This window comes from Rhopalosiphum padi, chromosome 2 (assembly GCF_020882245.1).
Source record: "Rhopalosiphum padi isolate XX-2018 chromosome 2, ASM2088224v1, whole genome shotgun sequence".
NCBI classification, from domain to species: Eukaryota; Metazoa; Arthropoda; class Insecta; order Hemiptera; family Aphididae; genus Rhopalosiphum; species Rhopalosiphum padi.
In genome coordinates this window covers 24744665-24763580 of record NC_083598.1, presented here as the reverse complement: position 1 = coordinate 24763580, position 18916 = coordinate 24744665, and the positions used below count along the sequence as shown (strand labels likewise).

Here is an 18916-nt window from a genome sequence, read left to right as displayed (position 1 = left end):
AAACACACCTTGCGTGTTCGTGTTATCGTGAATACTTATCGTGGATTTGTTTATTCTATGGCTGTGTTACAATGTGTATTTTATTTGATAAAAAAACTTTTAATTACCTAATTCAAATTTATTACACGCGTCCTAGTTCCTATCTATAAATATTAAAATTTTTCACTTTGCATTACATCATCGTGTTTACACGAGTATTATAATGTTTTGAAATCGTTTTTCAAATTCAATGATCAAATTGACATTCAATGTAAAAATTCTCAATCTGGTAAGAAATAGACAATCTAATTTTCTGTATCTTATCTGATTTTATTTTTACGACTTTCCTAAAAAATATAATTTATACTCAACATTTATATCCACTATCCAGATTTAAAATATTGAATTACAAAACTTAAGTTTTCATTCTCAAATTATTAAAGAAAAATTATAAAGTCACTTTTATGTACAAAGTTATTTTAAAAATGATAAAGGGTTTTTAACATAAAAGTATAAAAAAAAGTTACAGTTTTTTTTTTATTATCGTGTAAAACGAATTACACTAGACTTTGAAAATTCTTATTTTAATAAAAAAAATTTTTAAGTGATAGGTCTTATTAACATGTATAAGTTATAAAGTAATAAATATTTTTAAAAGAAATATTTAAATTTAAATGCTTTATATATTTATTTGTTAATTTAAATGATATTATTACTTTTTAACATATACAATGTATTAACAGGAAACTCTTTTATTTTTCTGTTGTGTGTATAGGCGTTCAGTAAGTAGACAATTTAATTATAAGTTATTTTCAGTAAGCACTTTTTGGAAAAAAAAAATATATATAGAAATATTTCATTCCACACCTAAACATTTTTGATATTAAATGGGAATTGTACCCTAGAAATGAAAAAAACCACGAAGATTGTTATAAAAATATATTTTATTTTTACAAATAATACGTTGTTTAGAACATATTTTATCTGCACATCACATTTATTTATTTCAAATACAAAGACTGAGTTTGCTACTCCATCAAATCATACACCTATTATTCACTTTTTTCCTTTTGAATTATGTTACAGTTTTATAATGATGTTCAAACTATAGAGACAAAAGACAAAAATCTTCTCATGCCGTGTCCACAAACTCCACTTGCTTTAAGTAAGTTTTCAATTGTGATTTTACAATAATGTGTGTATTTTTTATTTTTTATCTGCATCTTTAGATTAGTAAAGATTAGTAAACTTACATAGATTTCCAATTTAAATACTTTTTTTGGGAGGAAAATGAATCTTTTTGGTAGTTTTAGAGATCAAAACCAAAAAAATTCACGGTACTTTTACTGATAGTTAAGAAAAACAATAACCTTTATGCAAAAACACTTTTCAACAAAATCGATTTTCTTATTGTGTTCTAATTTATTAAAAAAACTAATATCCATAGGTAGGTATTTTAAATTTTCTGAAAATTTTTATATTAGCATTATTTATTTATAGTATAATTTTAAAATGAATTCGACTTTTTTGGGGTTATTTAAAGACATTTTAAATTTTCTATAATTGTCGATAAAATGTTGTTAGTTATTACTTAGTATTTTATAAAATATATAAATTTCTTTAAATTTATTAAAATGTCAGATTAATTTTAACATTTAATTTTTTAGAGAGTTTAATTTTTACATTAACTTAAAAAATTCAATCATCGTCCATATTTCTTTGAATTCTGAAAGTTTAATTTATACTTTAAAGATAATTGGAATCGTTTCATCATAATTTATTCATTATTTTAACTTTTAATTATCTCAAATGATTTCAAAAATTTCATTTAGAATGTTTTGCTAAACATGAACTCTTAGTAATTTTTTACTACAAATATTTATAAAATTATTTTTTTTAATCATTGATATAATAGTGATTTTAAATTGGGGGCTTAACATTAAAGGAATGAATAGATTTAATGTTATCCGTTTTCTGTATTGAGTATATTTTTCAACATCCAGCCAGCCTATTTATCTTATCTATTTTTACCCAAGCAATACAACATTTATTAGCTCACCTAATATAAGTAATGTTTTTGATTATAATAAATGTATGCTAATACAAAACAATTTTATAGTTGATTTTGGTACTTATAAATCTTTATAAACCAACAAAAAAGATAATATAATAATAATAATAATAATTATATAATAACAGTTACTCAGTTTTCGAGAATAGTTTCATTGGTTGACTTATTGCAGCAATGATACATTCTAAACGTTTATTGTTGTATGCGCGTGATACAGTACAAAGGCACGCAATCGTTTAATCACGTCCCAGTTGTTTTGACATTAACAGTAGGAAATTATTCAAAATATACATAGATAGTACATTAGCTATAATTTAACAAATGTGACATATAGTATTATTTATGGGTTTAGAAACCATAGTTCATAATAAAACTATTTTTTTTTTAAACTTAAATAAATTTCATTATATTCTTACTTAAATTTAATTAAATGACATTTGAGTATATACTTAATTCAAACATTAGAACATATTGATTAAAAATATTTAATTATTCATAGGTAATTCAATAGTAAATTATCAAATATGTATATTATTTTAAATAATTTTTTAAAGTAACTAATATCTATGATATATTATTATTACTGATAATTTAATTTATGAAAATATTTTAAGATTTATTGAAATTCGTAGAAATTAATACATTTATATTTTAATGATATATATATATTTTAATTAAGTATACGATCTTTAATACAGTTCCATTTTATAATTTTTTTTTTTTAGACTATAATATAAATTATGATAAATAAAAGATTATATTATAATGATTTAATATTGAAATTTATTATTTTTAATTTTTAATTCATTTTTGCACTTTTAAAAATGTATTTGTTCTAATTACTCATCAATAAAAATATTTATATTTATAAGTTAAAGTAAATATAACATATACGAAAATAACGTACATTGAATGTTTTAAATTCAATTTATTTAATATTACTTATTATAAAGTTGTTGCTATGGGAAAATTATAATCAGACAATTTTAACAAAAGAATAGTAAGTATAATCAATAAAGGTGCACGTATGAATACGTACTATTTTGTACAATACCTGACAATATTTTAATGGATTTTCATTATTTATATGGGATTTATATTAATATTATACTTGAGTAAAAGTTTATAAGAAATATATATAATATATAATTACGCTGAAACATAATGATTTGTAAAAAACAAAAATTGCATAATATTTAATTTTTCTGATGTTAAGTATATTATTATGTGTACTTATCTTATCAGTTGTTTGTTGTACGAGTATGTAATATGTGGTTCAGCGTATATTAAATATTAATATTGCCGTACGAGCTGAACAAAATTAAAATACTCATATTACGAAATTTGGAATAAACGAAAAATAATAATTCTTATAAAAGTATATAATGTAATCACACAAAAATTATCCGAGATCAAAAACAAAGTTAAATAGTGTAAAAACATGTGTGTTTAAGGGGACGTCATATCCGCATGAGTTGTCTCCATTTTATTAACGTACATCATACATCATAACAAATTTGCGTTCATCAGAATCCATTTTATGTTGTTAGCTTTAATATTGAAGTCAATTTACCTATCATCAAACCTCAAGGTACGAATATTATCTTAGATATCGCGTAAAATTGTATTGATGTTTTCATTTTAAAGTGATTTATAGCTGCGTAAAATATTAAAACTTTAAAATGGTTATAACTCATTTTAAAATAAAAATATCAATAAAAGACTACGTGATGCCCTAGATCAGCGGTTCCCAATCCATTGGCCGCGAGCAGTGTAAGACTGGGCCGTAGACCATACAATATTAATCTTACCAACGTATTTATATATTTAAAATAATATAATTATATATTTTTATTATATACCTAATAATAATATTACATATATTATAAATATACGTGTATATAGGTGTACTATTAGTCATTAGAGGGCCTCAAAGATTTTTTTTTTTAAATTCATAGTCCACGCAACTAAAAAGGTTGGGAATCGCTGCCCTAGATAATATTCTTACCTTTAAAATTTTGATAATAGGCAAATTGAATCCAATATTACAGTTAACAACATAGAATTAGTTTTTCTGAACACAAATTTGATACCTTTATTATACATTAATAAGACGAAGACAACGTATGCGATGTGGGTATGACGTTCTCTTTATAAAAATACGATTCATTATAGAGCTTTCATTAGTCCATAAGCTTTAAATGGACCCTGATAGCACTCAAATTATAAAAGGATGTAACATATAATTATGTTATTGATAAATTATACAATGGTTTAACTTTAATCATACGCAGAAATTATTATTAAAATTATGAAAGTTCTTTTAAGCTTAAAGTTTTTATATGTTTTATAATTGACATATTTTAAATTGATATTTTAAGAACCTTTTATTAAATTTAAGTAATACAAAAAAAATAGTTATAGTTATTTTTAAGAAAACGGTCCTATGTTAATGGGTAAGTTATTATTAGGTATTATGTTAATGAGTAATATATATTCATTGGGTAAAACTATTAAAGCTAAATGCTAAATTTGAAAAGAAATCCATCATTACCTACACATACAATCGAGTAGTTATTTTAAAATATTTCAAAACAGAACTGTTTTGTTTTAAATGGGGCTAAGATTTATCTGTGGTTCAGGGGTTTGGTAAATCGTATTCTGTTTTGAGTAAAACCTGAACTGAGATTTGTATAGCATATTATTATGTAGTCAATTAGTAGTTTGATTCTATACAAAACTTTTTTTTGTAAGAGTTTTCTAAACGTTGATATACACAATATTGATTAGGTATGTATTTAATGATACACCGTGTATCATATAATATATTCGTCTATCATGTAAAATATAAATTGTACTTTCGTTATTCAAATTTAAAAGCAAAACATTGTACTATTAAATGTATTCTAGTTGTAAAATAAATCCATAGTAATAGTAACCAATGATTACCTATTGACTGTATTTTTAAGGTAAGAGATAATCGGTGAAAGTAATTAAATGGAACTCATAGTATTAAATGTACTTTAAACGTTTAAAGTGTTAATTGTTGTTTGAAATTTATTTAGTGATTAATCGTAATTTTATAACTGTTTTATTCGTATGCAATTTATAAGGATTGTTACTATTTTTTTGAAATGCAAAATAATATTAATAAGATTTAACTTATCATGATAATTTAAAATTTTTACTTGTTTACTAATAATTTGTACATCCTAAAGATATAGACGATTGATAATAATATTTCTGCTGCTGTATAATATTATTTTAATATTTTTTTTTTTTTTTTTGAAAATACTAGTATATAAAAATCGAATTTTGAATAATTAGTTACCTAATTATTTATATCTTATAAATATTTAAATTTTAAATAAATGTAGTATCGCACTAGAGAACCTATCAAAATATTGGTACACTACTTATTTTTAACAATATTTTAAATGCTTTATTCACTTGTTCAAAATACGATTTTAAGGTACAAAATTTCATAGAAAAATATTGTACTTCGGAATACGAAACAAAAAATGTATGTTAGAGATCAAAAATAAAACGACATGTAAAATTTTAACATTGAAAAATATTAAAATAGATATACAATTGTTTGAAAATATTGTTTTTTTATGTATTTAAGTTAAAAAAATATTTTAAAGATATTACTACTGTTGGACATAATTTGTGTTTACTACTAAATAAATCACTTAGTACAAACGTGTTACTGATTTTCTTTAAAATTATATAAAAATAATCAATATGTAAGGATATACATTATACATCTACAGATTATAAAAAAATATAAGTAAATTACATTACAAAAAAAATTGGTTAAGTTTAGTGATGTGAAAATATCTGACTAATCGGAATTTATATATAAATCAGGGTGGAATGAAAGTAAATCAACTACCGTAAAGTGAATTAGGACCAATGAACTTTTCTGTATAAACTCGTTGACAACTGATCGGTTGGCTGTTTCAATCAAAGTTCCATTGATAACAAATAATACTCCACAAAAACTATAACATATATATATTATTTATACAATAGTTTAGTAATTAAGTTGTATTATGCTTTATATATTTTAAAACTTTTATTAGAATCGAAAAAATAACAATATAACATCATAACTTATCTTCATTGTAAAATCTTTTGATTAAATAATGTTATATAAAATAAACTCACAGCAATCTATATAATTTAAACAATACTATACGGTTATATAATTCAAATGTATAACTAAAATAAAGTACAATAGTATGTAAGTGATTGGAAAAATAAATTTAAATTCGAATAATTTTTGTAAATATACATAAATATTATAATAACATCTGAATCTACTGCAAATATTTTATTTCAATATAGTATAAAAATTAATTATATTACAGCATTACCTAATTGTGACGAACTATTGATTATTTTATCTTAATTTTTATAGATGGAACAGTGCGTTTGCTTGTACCTGCTCAGGAAACTTTGGAAGAAGTGGCGCAGGAGTTATCCTGGCTAAGATTTTTAGAAGGCGGACGCCAAATGCCTTTAGATTGCCAGGCGAGATATAAAATTGCAATTATAGTGCCTTATAGAAACCGACTAGCCAATCTTTGTTCATTCCTTTTAAATATGCATCCATTTTTAACAAAACAACAGTTGGATTACACTATATTTATCATAGAACAGTTCGGTAAGTCATTAATTTTACTAGGTATGAAAATACTAAAAACATGTATATTATAAAAATATCTAAGTCTAGAAATAAGTATTTTGAATTTTACTATTAATTCACGTTGATATAATTTAATGTTGTCAATTTTTGTTTCATCATAATATAGACGATGGACTCTTTAATCGGGCGATGTTAATGAACGTTGGGTTTACCGAAGCTTTAAAGTTACATGATTTTGATTGTTTCTTTTTCCATGACGTAGACCTTATACCAGAGAATGACAGAAACATATACAGTTGTCCCGATCAGCCAAGACACATGTCAGTAGCTATTGACAAATTTAATTACAGGTATCTATAGTAACTATAAGATTATTTAATTGTTTTATTTTTATAATAAACACTGGATGAACCACTCATAATCAATATTATTAAAATTCATTATCTTGAAAAACATAATATTTTTACACCACTTTCAAGTAATTAAAACAGAATTTGATTTTTAGTTTTTAATAATTTTTAATAATTTTTTGAAAAATCGTAATTTTGATTTTCTATTCTAAAGCCTATCTAACTTTTATTTTCACAACATTAATCTAATCCCCAATTGATCTTACCTCCTAACCGAGTAATAAAGTTTATATTATCGTGAAAAAAAATGGAAATTTCAGTAAAAAGTTTTTTGTCATTAAATGGCATTGTAAAAACCAATATTTTTTCTAAAATAATATGGAAATAATAAATATTTATCATTGAAATAATTACTATGAAAATATGTATATATTTAACAGCATATTACGTTACCGTCCTGTCTTAAATAAATTATCTAATCGAAACACAACTTCATTTATTATATTTATCATACAGAGTTTATAAAGTTTATTGTAGGGTTCTTTTAAAATAAATAATAGTCGTTAGGAAAAGGTTCTGCATAAATATATGAAAACGCGAGGGATAAATTGCCAAAACGTAGTTTTCAAAATTACTTATAAAAGAATATATTACTACCCTCTTTGGATAGTTAATTAGAATAACCTCGAATCTTTTTATACGAATAAACGAGTAATAATTATAGACCCGAGTCATGAAAGGACACGAAAAAACTCTGCTTTAATAGTCATCTATATTATAAGCTTGGTGGTTCTTTTATTGAAGAACATGCATTATTTTAAAAACTGTTTTTTTTTCTTTTTTCAAATGCTTTTTTTTTTAATTTCTGAGTAGAACGATGAACGTATTGATTTTATAACGAGACATGTGTTTTTAGATTTTCTAATGACAACATATTATATATTTTTATTTCGTGTTCCAATGCAAGCCATTAGTGCTTTGATGTATAGAAATCAAATTTTAGACAAGCATAGTTAATTAGTTATAATAAGTAGTAAAAGTTTAGATGAGTGGGGTAAAGTAACACTATAGGTTCATTGTAAAGTACATTGTTTACGAATTAAATCACTAAAAAAAAAAACTTTTTAAAAACCGCAAAACTTTGTTTACAACAACTTAAAATTAGTACTGAACCAATTACATACTTTATTATATTTATACGCAGAACGTGCTGTTATCGATTAACAGTCATTTACAGTATGAAATATTCCCGTAGGTAATTCATTCATACGCCAATTTTAAAGGTAGGTAATTATAAATTGCCCTACTCTACGCAGTGTGTTCTGTATAATATTATAAGTAGTCAATAGGTTATATGAAGAATATATTTTTTTAATATTAATGAGATTATATTTTGTCTACTGAACAAGATATATAGATATAATGAGTGTTAGCTGGGTAATCATAATGCTTCGCTCATTTCGACACAGATTAGAGGTACCTATTTTATTGTTATAATACATTTTAAAACAACAATATTACATTGAAATAAAAATAAAACAGTTAAAGTAAATTTTCAATAATGTTTAAATGACATTTTTTTAAATAAATAAGTGTTCTTAAAAATAGATTATCTAAATGTAGATATTTATTTTATAATATTGAATATAATACAATATGAATATCCGCTTGTAGTTAAATCTAAAAATATTTTATTGTAAAAATATTATTAAACAGTCATAGTTCTTTAGACTAGTCTAATAATATAATGAAATTACAATATTAAATTAATTTCAGTATACCTGTAATAACCAATAAATATTAATCTAAAATTATAGTAAATTGGGTGTAGTACTGTAGTATAGATATGTGAATAGTTTTGTATTTAACTTAGATAACAATTGTTATTGGAACATTACTTTTTATAGAATTATTTATAATTAATTTCTATTTGATTAATACAATATTATTTTTGTCAGGTAACTGAAACAATAAAACGTATCAGTGTAAAATCGATAAATTTTTCACTACGGTCAACATTTAAGAAATATATTTTATAATAGGTACAATAATAGATTCATATTTAACAGTTATTTTAATTAAACTGTTGTTAAAACAGAGGTTCGAAAAGTAAGTGGTATCATTGATCTTAACTAAATGTCATAACGGAATTAAATATAGTTTTAGATTTCTTGTTTTCTTTTTTTTCCCGATACTTATGACTAACAAAAGTTTTATAGTTTTTAGTAAAATATTTTACTCGTCAAACAAAGTTTGTTAATTGATGACATGTGTGACACGTTCAAAGGAGGTTTTAATCTTTTTTTATTCAAAAAACGTTTTATATCGTTATAATATTTAATTTCTTACCAATTTAAATGACAACTTTCATTCTTAATTCTTTATTCCAAGGCAGAATAGTTTTTGGAATATATTGATTTGTAAAAATTGAATTTCGGACGAATAGTGTATGAGTTATAAATTATAAGTAGATATTTAAAATTTTTGATGAGTAGAGTGGAGTGGTCGTTTTGTAACAAATTAAAATTATATAAGAGAAATATTTTTAAATACGTAAGTGTTTGCTGAAATGATGAGTATCTTTCGTTAAATCAACAGTTCTCAACCCGAGACAGTCACTTTCCTAGGGAGGTATGACAATTTAAAAAAAAAAAAAACATGAAAACATTATTTTTGAGTTTTTATATTTAATCGAAACATTATTACGTTTTTTATTATAAGTTTATCATTATTTATTATTATGTATTTATTATTTCCTAAACAAATAAATGCATTAAATATTTAAAAAACTTCATTCATTTTCATTTATTTATTAATCCAATCACCAACATTAAAGGCTTGATATATAATGTATATTGTATATATTAAATATTTAAATATAGAAATATATATATAAAAGTTAAACATAATTCAATATTATTATGGTGATAGGGGAGGAGTTGTGCGTGACATCATAAAACAGTATGAAAGAGAACATGTACCTCAAAAGGCAGAGAACCCATTAAATTAATTATCTTGTATATAATACATATACAAATAATGATCATCACACGTCCACACATTTTCTTTGCCTGTACATTTCGCCTATTTTAAACTAATTTCAAACAATCACTGTTATAAATGAATATTATTTTAATTAATAATACATTAATACCTCAATACATAATATAAATATTTTAAAAAGATACATTAATTCTATAATAATATAGTCTAATAATTACTTATACAATAAATAAAGAACATATAATAATTATAATTACTTATACCTATTTTGTTCAAATATTTTCTTTTATCTATACATTTAATATTTTAAATATCCACATTAAATTACTTAAATTGTTAATATAATTTCACTTTTATGTAAGCTAAGAAGTTAGTACGTATATTTTTGATTAATTATTATATTATACATTCACTATACAGGTACACTATACAAATGAATTAAACAGACATAAGACATTTAGATAAATACTTAGTAATTATCATTTATCGCTATTTTTTTTTGTATAATAATGCATTTAATAATTATGTTTAAATTAATTAAATTACAAATTTGCCCTAAAATAAAATAAAAACTACCAATTAACTTTTATGTCACAACTTTTAAAATATTTTTAAGTAATATTGACGTACTGTAAACAAATATTCAAATTAGGTATAATAAAAGGATTTTGCATATTTTAATTATTTCCATGGTAACCATAGATTGCTTAATTCTTAATTTTTAATTTCTTTAACAAAAGATATAAATTTATTTTTAAATAAACATATACTTTATATTTACATAACTCGAATTCAAAACTTTTCGATCTAATATCGTTGAAAATTTCATTTAATTACATTTGTGTTTTATAGTTTTGAATAAATATAAAAAATTGTATGATCGTTAAACCAATCATAAGAAAAACATGATACAATTTAATTAATTAATTCTCCACAATTATAATCCATTATTTTAATAACTATGAATATCTTACTTTGTAATTAATTATTGTAAAATATAAGTTTTATTACTTAACTTATTTATAAGCAATCAATATCATTAGCCAGTAAAAACTAAAAATTCAGTTTTTTATATTGAACAATCACCAATATTATTTTTAATAATAGTAATAATTTATTTTGGTATTAAAAATGAGGTAGATCGAAAACATGACAAAAATATTGTATTTTTTATATTATTAATGTTGTATCAATTTAATAGTACGTATACCTTTCCTCACCTACCAACATAATTATATTTTATATATTATTGTTATTAACTATTGAGTCAATACTGACGTACCATAGAACATTGTGAATAGGTTCATAGTATTAATAATAAGCTATAGTATAAAACTAATTTAAATGTTTTGAAAATATCATTATGTACGTAAAATCTGATAATATATGTGCATAAACGTTTCAAGTCCCATACGAATAATTCTTTTAAACTCAAAAGTTATTAAAATTCTTCTTTTTTTAATTAAATATCCAACTTTTTCAAAATTTGAACTTTAAATTCTTATAAATAAATTATGTAACTTATTTTTAGTATTAAAGAATAGTTTAATATATAAAAACGTAGCAGAATCTTGTATTATATTTTCAAGCTTTTTGGCAGAATGAAAATTTTTACATCGATATATTTTATAAAAAATGTAAAAGACTATAAATGTATACTTAGCCCAAAAATAGTCAAAATATTTCGAAAATTATACTTTGTGAAAATTTCAAATTTCTACGGTTATTCATTTTTAAATTATAACAAAAAAAGAAATAGATTTTGTTAAAAACTTATTTAGCGTATATATTTCTATTTTTCTTATTTTTTTTCCAATTATTAAGAAAACTACTGAGACATTTTTATCCGAAGTACTAACTAAATTCAATTTTCAATCAAAAACCACCCTTAAGTAAAAATCAAAGGATCTTTATTGTTCAAAAAATAATAACTGTCACACACATAACAAAAAACATATATCATTGTTAAATCAATACATTCATCGCTCCGATTAAAATCTAAAATGTATTATGATTATTACTATTATTAATATTTATTGTATATTATTTAACATATAATTAATTCTTATGAATACGTAATATTTTATTATTTTAAGGAAATTATAGGAAATAAAGTATTGACAATAATCGAAATTATTACTTTCATACTAAATATAAAAATGGCATTTTATGTATACTTTGTATAATACCTGCAACATGACAATTTTCATAGTATTAACGTTCTATGACGTAAAGAATAATATTAGCATTATGTTATTATTATGAAAATTACAAACGAATGGAATTAGAACATTAATTATTTTTACCACATTTGTTTAGACTGCCATATGTGGATTTATTCGGTGGAGTGATAGGAATGAGCCGAAAGCATTTCCAGCTGGTCAACGGATTCAGTAATATGTTCTGGGGATGGGGTGGCGAAGACGACGACATGGCGTCTCGGGTCAAGGCACATGATCTAAACATCACCAGATACCATCCGGACGTGGCACGTTATCACATGCTAACACATGCCCAACAAAAGGCCAACCCAAAAAGGTATAACCGTCTAATTGGCTATTCAAATGTTCAGACTATTATTATTATTGTATATAACAAATTTATAATCATTAATCATATAGGCGAGTATCATAGAAATTGTAGGATTCATCTATTTATCGTTGTATAATGTAGGTTATGGCAGGTACGCAATAAGGGTTTTACCGATGACGTACATCATTCCAGGAAGGATGATATAATATACAAAGTCAAATATAACGTACAATTTTATTTTTATAATATTGAACCATTTGAACCTAGGTCGCTGTCTAGATCCACATCACATAACTCATTCTATCTATAATTTAGCTGATATATATTGTATCATTTTTAGTTCTTTTAGCCAAGGTCTTTGCATTTTGATATGATACGTTAAGTATTATTATTATAATTTATGATTTGTTTTCCTTGTCCAATAATATTTTCAAGTATTCTTGAACTGATTAAAGACATAGTCATAATATAAATAAAAGATAATAATATAGTTCTAACTTCTAACGTTAAAATAAGCTTTCTCTGGATATTAAATTTGTAAAGCTCATAATTCGTAAGGAGCTAATAAAACATGAAAATAAAATAATAATAAAATTAAGTTTTTGATAATATTTTTTGAAATATTTTTAACTTCTGAAAGAATTCTTTAACGACAGTTACTGTCGTAAAATTATATGCACCGTTGGTCTTGTTTAGTTGTGTCAGACTGTTAGAATATTAATTTTTTTTTTTAAATTTATCATTGTCAGATTATTTATAAATTATTATTTATTTGACTTCGATTTAATATTTTACAAGTTTTTTTTTAATGTTTAATACATATATATTGTATAATATTATAGTGGTTTCATATGATTTGTGTTGTATCTAAACCTAACCAATAACCACTAACGGTAATACAATTGTAAAACGTAACGTTTAGCTCGTTAATTATAAATTTTAATAGAGTGATTCACCAATCATTCTCAAACCTCATTTCTTCATTGAATGCATACATCTATTCAAAATCTAATTTTTGAGATTTCCAAGTGTATTTGAGGATCACAATATAAAATACTTAAATATTTTATATCATCTAAAGAGTGTCCTATGATAAAACTACTTAAAAAAAAAAAAATATTAAAAACAACTCTATTCTGTTGTAAATTGTCAAACAGCTGATTTTTCTGAAAATGTTTATGTATTTATATTAATATAGATAGATTTGTATTTATTTTAAACCTTAAACCACCAGTAACAGCCATCAGTATCTAAATAGTTTAAAAATTAAAAATTGTGTAAATAATGAAATTCCGCGATTTAAATAAAAATATATTAACATTTTTTAGTACTATATAATTATTATATAAACTTCAAATGCAATAAACATAAATTATAAAGGAGGATGGATTTTTAATCGGAAATGAAAAAAATAAAAACACATTGCTTCCGTTATCATCACTCATCCGCGGTCATTGAACATGTAATATTCTAATTTTTAACTATTAAAATCATTAATAATTTTATAAAATGCAAATGAAATATTTTATTTTTTTGTAAAACGTTTTATTTTTATTCAGTAAGTACATACCTACGTTTAACAAACCACCCTCACATATCACTGTCATGTGCAACTGATTATTAGTTATAGCCAACCTTATGTAGATGAGGTTGGTTATGCGACAAATCACGTAGGTATATTAATTATTTATAATACATTTTGTATAAACGAACCGGTGTATAGCAAAATGTTCATTTACTGTAGTGATCTAACAGGAACAGTAATTTATAAGTTATAATTAATTAATAATTATTGGTTATTAAACTGTGTTTGACACTTTCATGACGTATAGTTTTGGCACGAGTGTATAGAGAGGTACATGTGGGTAACATAATATGATATTATACATATATACACACTATATTATTATAATAAAGTTATTACACACACTCGACGAAACGGTTAGTTCGCCGCAATCGAGATTCACGCGCATTGGGTACCATTAACATACGTGGTGGCTGGTGTGATAATAACGATGTTTGTGTATCGTACGTATGACGTAAAGTGTTAAATAATAATATTGTAAAACGACTGGGCTTAAAGATGTGTGGGCATTACATGGGTACTCTCCCTTCCCAACTATAGTAAATTAATAAATATTCGTGCAATCGTGCTACAATAATTTTTGTTTAGTTATTATTATTTTTTGTTTTTTTGTTTTTAGGAAACTGCATAGTACGTACGAAATCAAAATTTATAATTGTGTTATTTTTTACTCACAGTGTTATTTTTACAACTGTATCATAGACGTGTAGAAAACTAGGAAACTTAATTTTCAATGATCATTTCGCTAGGCATTATAATAATCACTAATCACTCTATTTTAATAGTTGTACAATTATAAACATAATATACTAGAAGCTTATACTGTATAATAAAGAAAAGAAGGACTTTAAATTATTTACTAATGAAATATAGAAAAATATATTTACTCCTCCAGCTAAATCAAATTCATTGAGTCTAACAACTAAGTTGTCACAATTTATGGGATATAAGCCATTAATGTTTGTATGTGTAGAAAAGTATCTTATCTTTGAAATAAAAATAAATATTTTATTTGAAGGTTTTAATTAAAAATGTTTAAGATTAAATACATCAATTTAAATTAAATAAAGTTTAGGAATAAAAAATAATAAAATTATGAAAAAATATCTAAAAACAACAAAATCTATCAATATTTCAGCCTTCGGGAGTAGATAGTTAACGACTAGTGATTCACGTTAATGACTCTATGCGTAGTTTGTACTAATAAAATTTATAGGCGTCTCCGGGGATGACGATAATAATAGTCACGGTACATTAACCATGTACCCGCAAAGGTTTTATTTACAGTTTTTATAACGATAACAATAACCATTGTAGTAGTAGTAGTAGTAATAATAATAATAGTATAATAATAACAGTGTGCGTTTATGTTTTGTACTTGTCAAACAGGTACGAAAAATTATACAGCGGCCGGAAACGATTCAAAACGGACGGACTTAACAATCTCGAGTACCGGGTAAAAGCGTTGAAACAATTGCCGCTTTTCACATATTTGCTGGTCGACTTGACTAGTAGGCGTAGTTGATGGACGATGATGATGTGGCACTGGCCGTTTGGTCAGCAAGCCGCTTAAAAAAGCCATTTATGGTCTCTCTCTCGCTCTCTCTCTCTCTCTCTCTCTCTCTCTCTCTCTCTCTCACTACACTTTATTTCTCTCTCTCCCTTTCCTATCTGAGAGAGTCCCGTGGCATATTGTTATTTTTATTTTAAAATTGATTTACAATGTAAAGTAAGCATAAGTACGTAATATTTATGTATGTATTATGTAAACATTTTTTTCTTTTTATATATATATTATATTATATTAAATTATCAGGGTTATCGTTCCCTGATTTGGTGCTAAACTAAAACATGTATTGTTATTTGCATACGCACTTGAATTAAATATGTATAAAACGGGGAGTTATATACGGCCGGATAGATATCGTCGGACTCACGAGGAAAAAAATCAAAATCCGATATCCTTTTATTATTTATTATTATTATTATTACTAGTACCTATCACTATCCCTCGATTTTCGGAAAATTGGTGTCGACATTAAAATAATATAGAAACAACGAATGTGTGTTTTAGCGCAAAACAATAATACTGTTCCATTAGACAAGCATAGAACACAGCGATCGCAACCCAACAGACGTTTGAATAAAATATAATACTTGCAGTATTACGGTTTCTCTGCAGTGTCTGGACGCGGCGTCTAGTGTTGACTACCGGTCCGGACATATCAACGTCCAGACGATGCAGGGAAACCGTACCTTTACGCAGTATTTCTTAACGATCTCATCATTGTCTAACTTAATGTCTGTTTATAACAACTTTCGTCAAAAACTTTAATCAGATTTTATAAAATTTAATATTATTATGATTACCCCGATAACATTTTAAACGATTACAATGACCTATTAGATTAATTAGGACCTGTTAACATGATATCTATTTCGTAGTTTTTTAACATACCGGTCACTTTTTCACTCGTTAACATCAAATATTTCATATGATTATAAATTACATATTATATAATATTACATTATTTCGTGGTTTATATTTACTGGTATAAAACATTTTCTAATACCTATAGAGATATGGGTAGATATTAATGATATTATAGCAATATTTGTTTTTTTTCTAAAATATTTTCTCTCATTTCATATTCATATTGTAGATAATAATACACCAACTAATGAATTTTTGAACATTATACACCTTGTATATAAAACATACCATAGTGGTGAGGTTCATTTTTATTTCACTAATCTTACTTTCATGTATACACAACAATACTTTTTACATATTTCATGATTTTGGGATCAATAAATAGGCAATAAGTATTAGGGTAGGCCTATTTTTGGGTCAATATGACTCTGTGATATTTATTAAATATATATTAAAAACATTAAATACATTCTCTATCTTTTAATTGATTCAAAAACCGGGCAATTTTATCATTTAAGGACCCGCCGTATTTGTTATTTAAGATAAACGAGACTTGTAGATTTATAAATTCATCAATTTAAAATGTAACTTATTAATAACTATGATAATATAAAAATTATAATATATATTATGTACGTATATCTGTATAATAGTAATTTATTATTGGGTACGTTTACAATTAGGCGTGTACCTATTTTTTTTATTGATGTGTTTTTTGAAAATATTTTTATTAGTTTATATAATATATTTATTTATATGTGTTTTATTATAAAGGATACTACTTTTTAAAAAATTAACATTTTGTCATCCTATAATATATTAAAATTATGTAATACCCAACGAATTTTGCGTCCAAAACACTCATATTTTGAGGCTATCAAATCTTATTAAATCTATACAAGTTATTGGTATATTTACCTGTGAAAATTACTAAAATTCTACAACTATAAAATAAAATTAAATCTACAATAATACATTAATTTTATAAAACATACTCAAAGAATAATCAATAGAAGTTGTATTTTAAAATCGAATTCAAACTCACGAGTACTCTTTTTATTATCTACAATAAACTTCATTGTAACAAAATATTTTTAAACGTATTTTAAGACTGTACAAAAGCATATTTAAAAAAATTGTAAAAACGTGTTGTATTTATAAACATCGAATCAGTACATTGTAAAAACCTAACCTAACCTTAAAAATTTCATTATTTCATTAATCATAGTTAAAAATGTAAACCTGAATATTAGTTGTTATTGGATACTTAAAAAATATTATAAATAAAATTAATATTTTAATCGACGATTTAAGTGGAGAAGTTGCTAATTAATTAAAAGTATAAAAGATAAATTTAATTTTGGAATTTATGCAATAGTATACAACACAATATTTTAACCCAATAAACCTATGAATTTAAATGTTGTAATTTTAATAATACGTTCACAGTTATTTAATTATCTTATTATTATATATACATTTAGTAAAAAAAAAAAATACATAACATTTATGAGAATACGTTTGAAAATATTTTTAAAATAATTATTACAGCAATGTAACATTTCAAATTATCAACAAAAATATAAATACATATTTATAAGAAAAATAAATTGTCCACAGACGTCTTATGCTGTAAATTTGTTATTACGTATTTATTGTTTTACATTTTACTTATTGTATTAGATATATTTTACCACATAGAGTGTACAGACTGACATCAATGTGTATTTTTTTTTCAATTATATTTGTTGAAAGTTCGTTTTTAATGATGTTCATAAAATAATTTAGATACCTATACCCTTGTCACACTCGTAAATTTATTAAGTTATTACTTGGATACTGTAGTAGAACTAGGGTATTATTTGTTATACATGTTTTTTGTTTTTTTTTTAAGCGAAGTTTAATACTTATTTTTCCTTATTGTTATATTGTATGTACTTTTTTTTGTAACTTTTGAATTTATTTAGGTCATATCACTTCTGTGCTAAAATTCTTGAAACTATTCAATAAATTATTTCATTTTTAAATTCTAATAATTGAGTTACACAAATATTGTATGACTTGTATTAATACATATCATAATAATATTACCTTTTAATTATGTTGTTTGTAATGGCCAATCTTAAAGGTACATTATACTCTGGGCGATTGTAAACTCCGCCAGTTTTTTATTTTATTACCTGGAATGGGTAGGTAAATGGAAATTCTGACTGTGTTAAGGCCTGCTCACATTAAATACTTTGAGATCTGTTGCGATGACATACATCGATTTTTAAAGTTGATATGTAAAACATAACAGTATATCACA

At 23.8% G+C, this 18916-nt stretch overlaps 1 protein-coding gene across 2 annotated transcripts in view; it reads left to right on the top strand.

The window, feature by feature from the left end:
• LOC132921932 (beta-1,4-N-acetylgalactosaminyltransferase bre-4-like) overlaps window positions 1-18706 on the top strand; it is a 33869-nt gene extending 15163 nt beyond the window's left edge. Inside the window, exons 1-6 of one of the 2 annotated variants that reach the window (XM_060985185.1) lie at window positions 180-268; window positions 1066-1144; window positions 6477-6722; window positions 6871-7054; window positions 12377-12595; window positions 15564-18706. In XM_060985185.1, the coding sequence (XP_060841168.1) occupies window positions 230-268; window positions 1066-1144; window positions 6477-6722; window positions 6871-7054; window positions 12377-12595; window positions 15564-15699 (903 nt within the window). In that variant the 5' untranslated portion in view covers window positions 180-229 and the 3' untranslated portion in view covers window positions 15700-18706. Of the gene's footprint in view, window positions 1-179; window positions 269-1065; window positions 1145-6476; window positions 6723-6870; window positions 7055-12376; window positions 12596-15563 lie in introns of those variants that run through there. The other variant, XM_060985184.1, reaches the window with a different exon arrangement.
• Window positions 18707-18916: the final 210 nt, after the last annotated feature.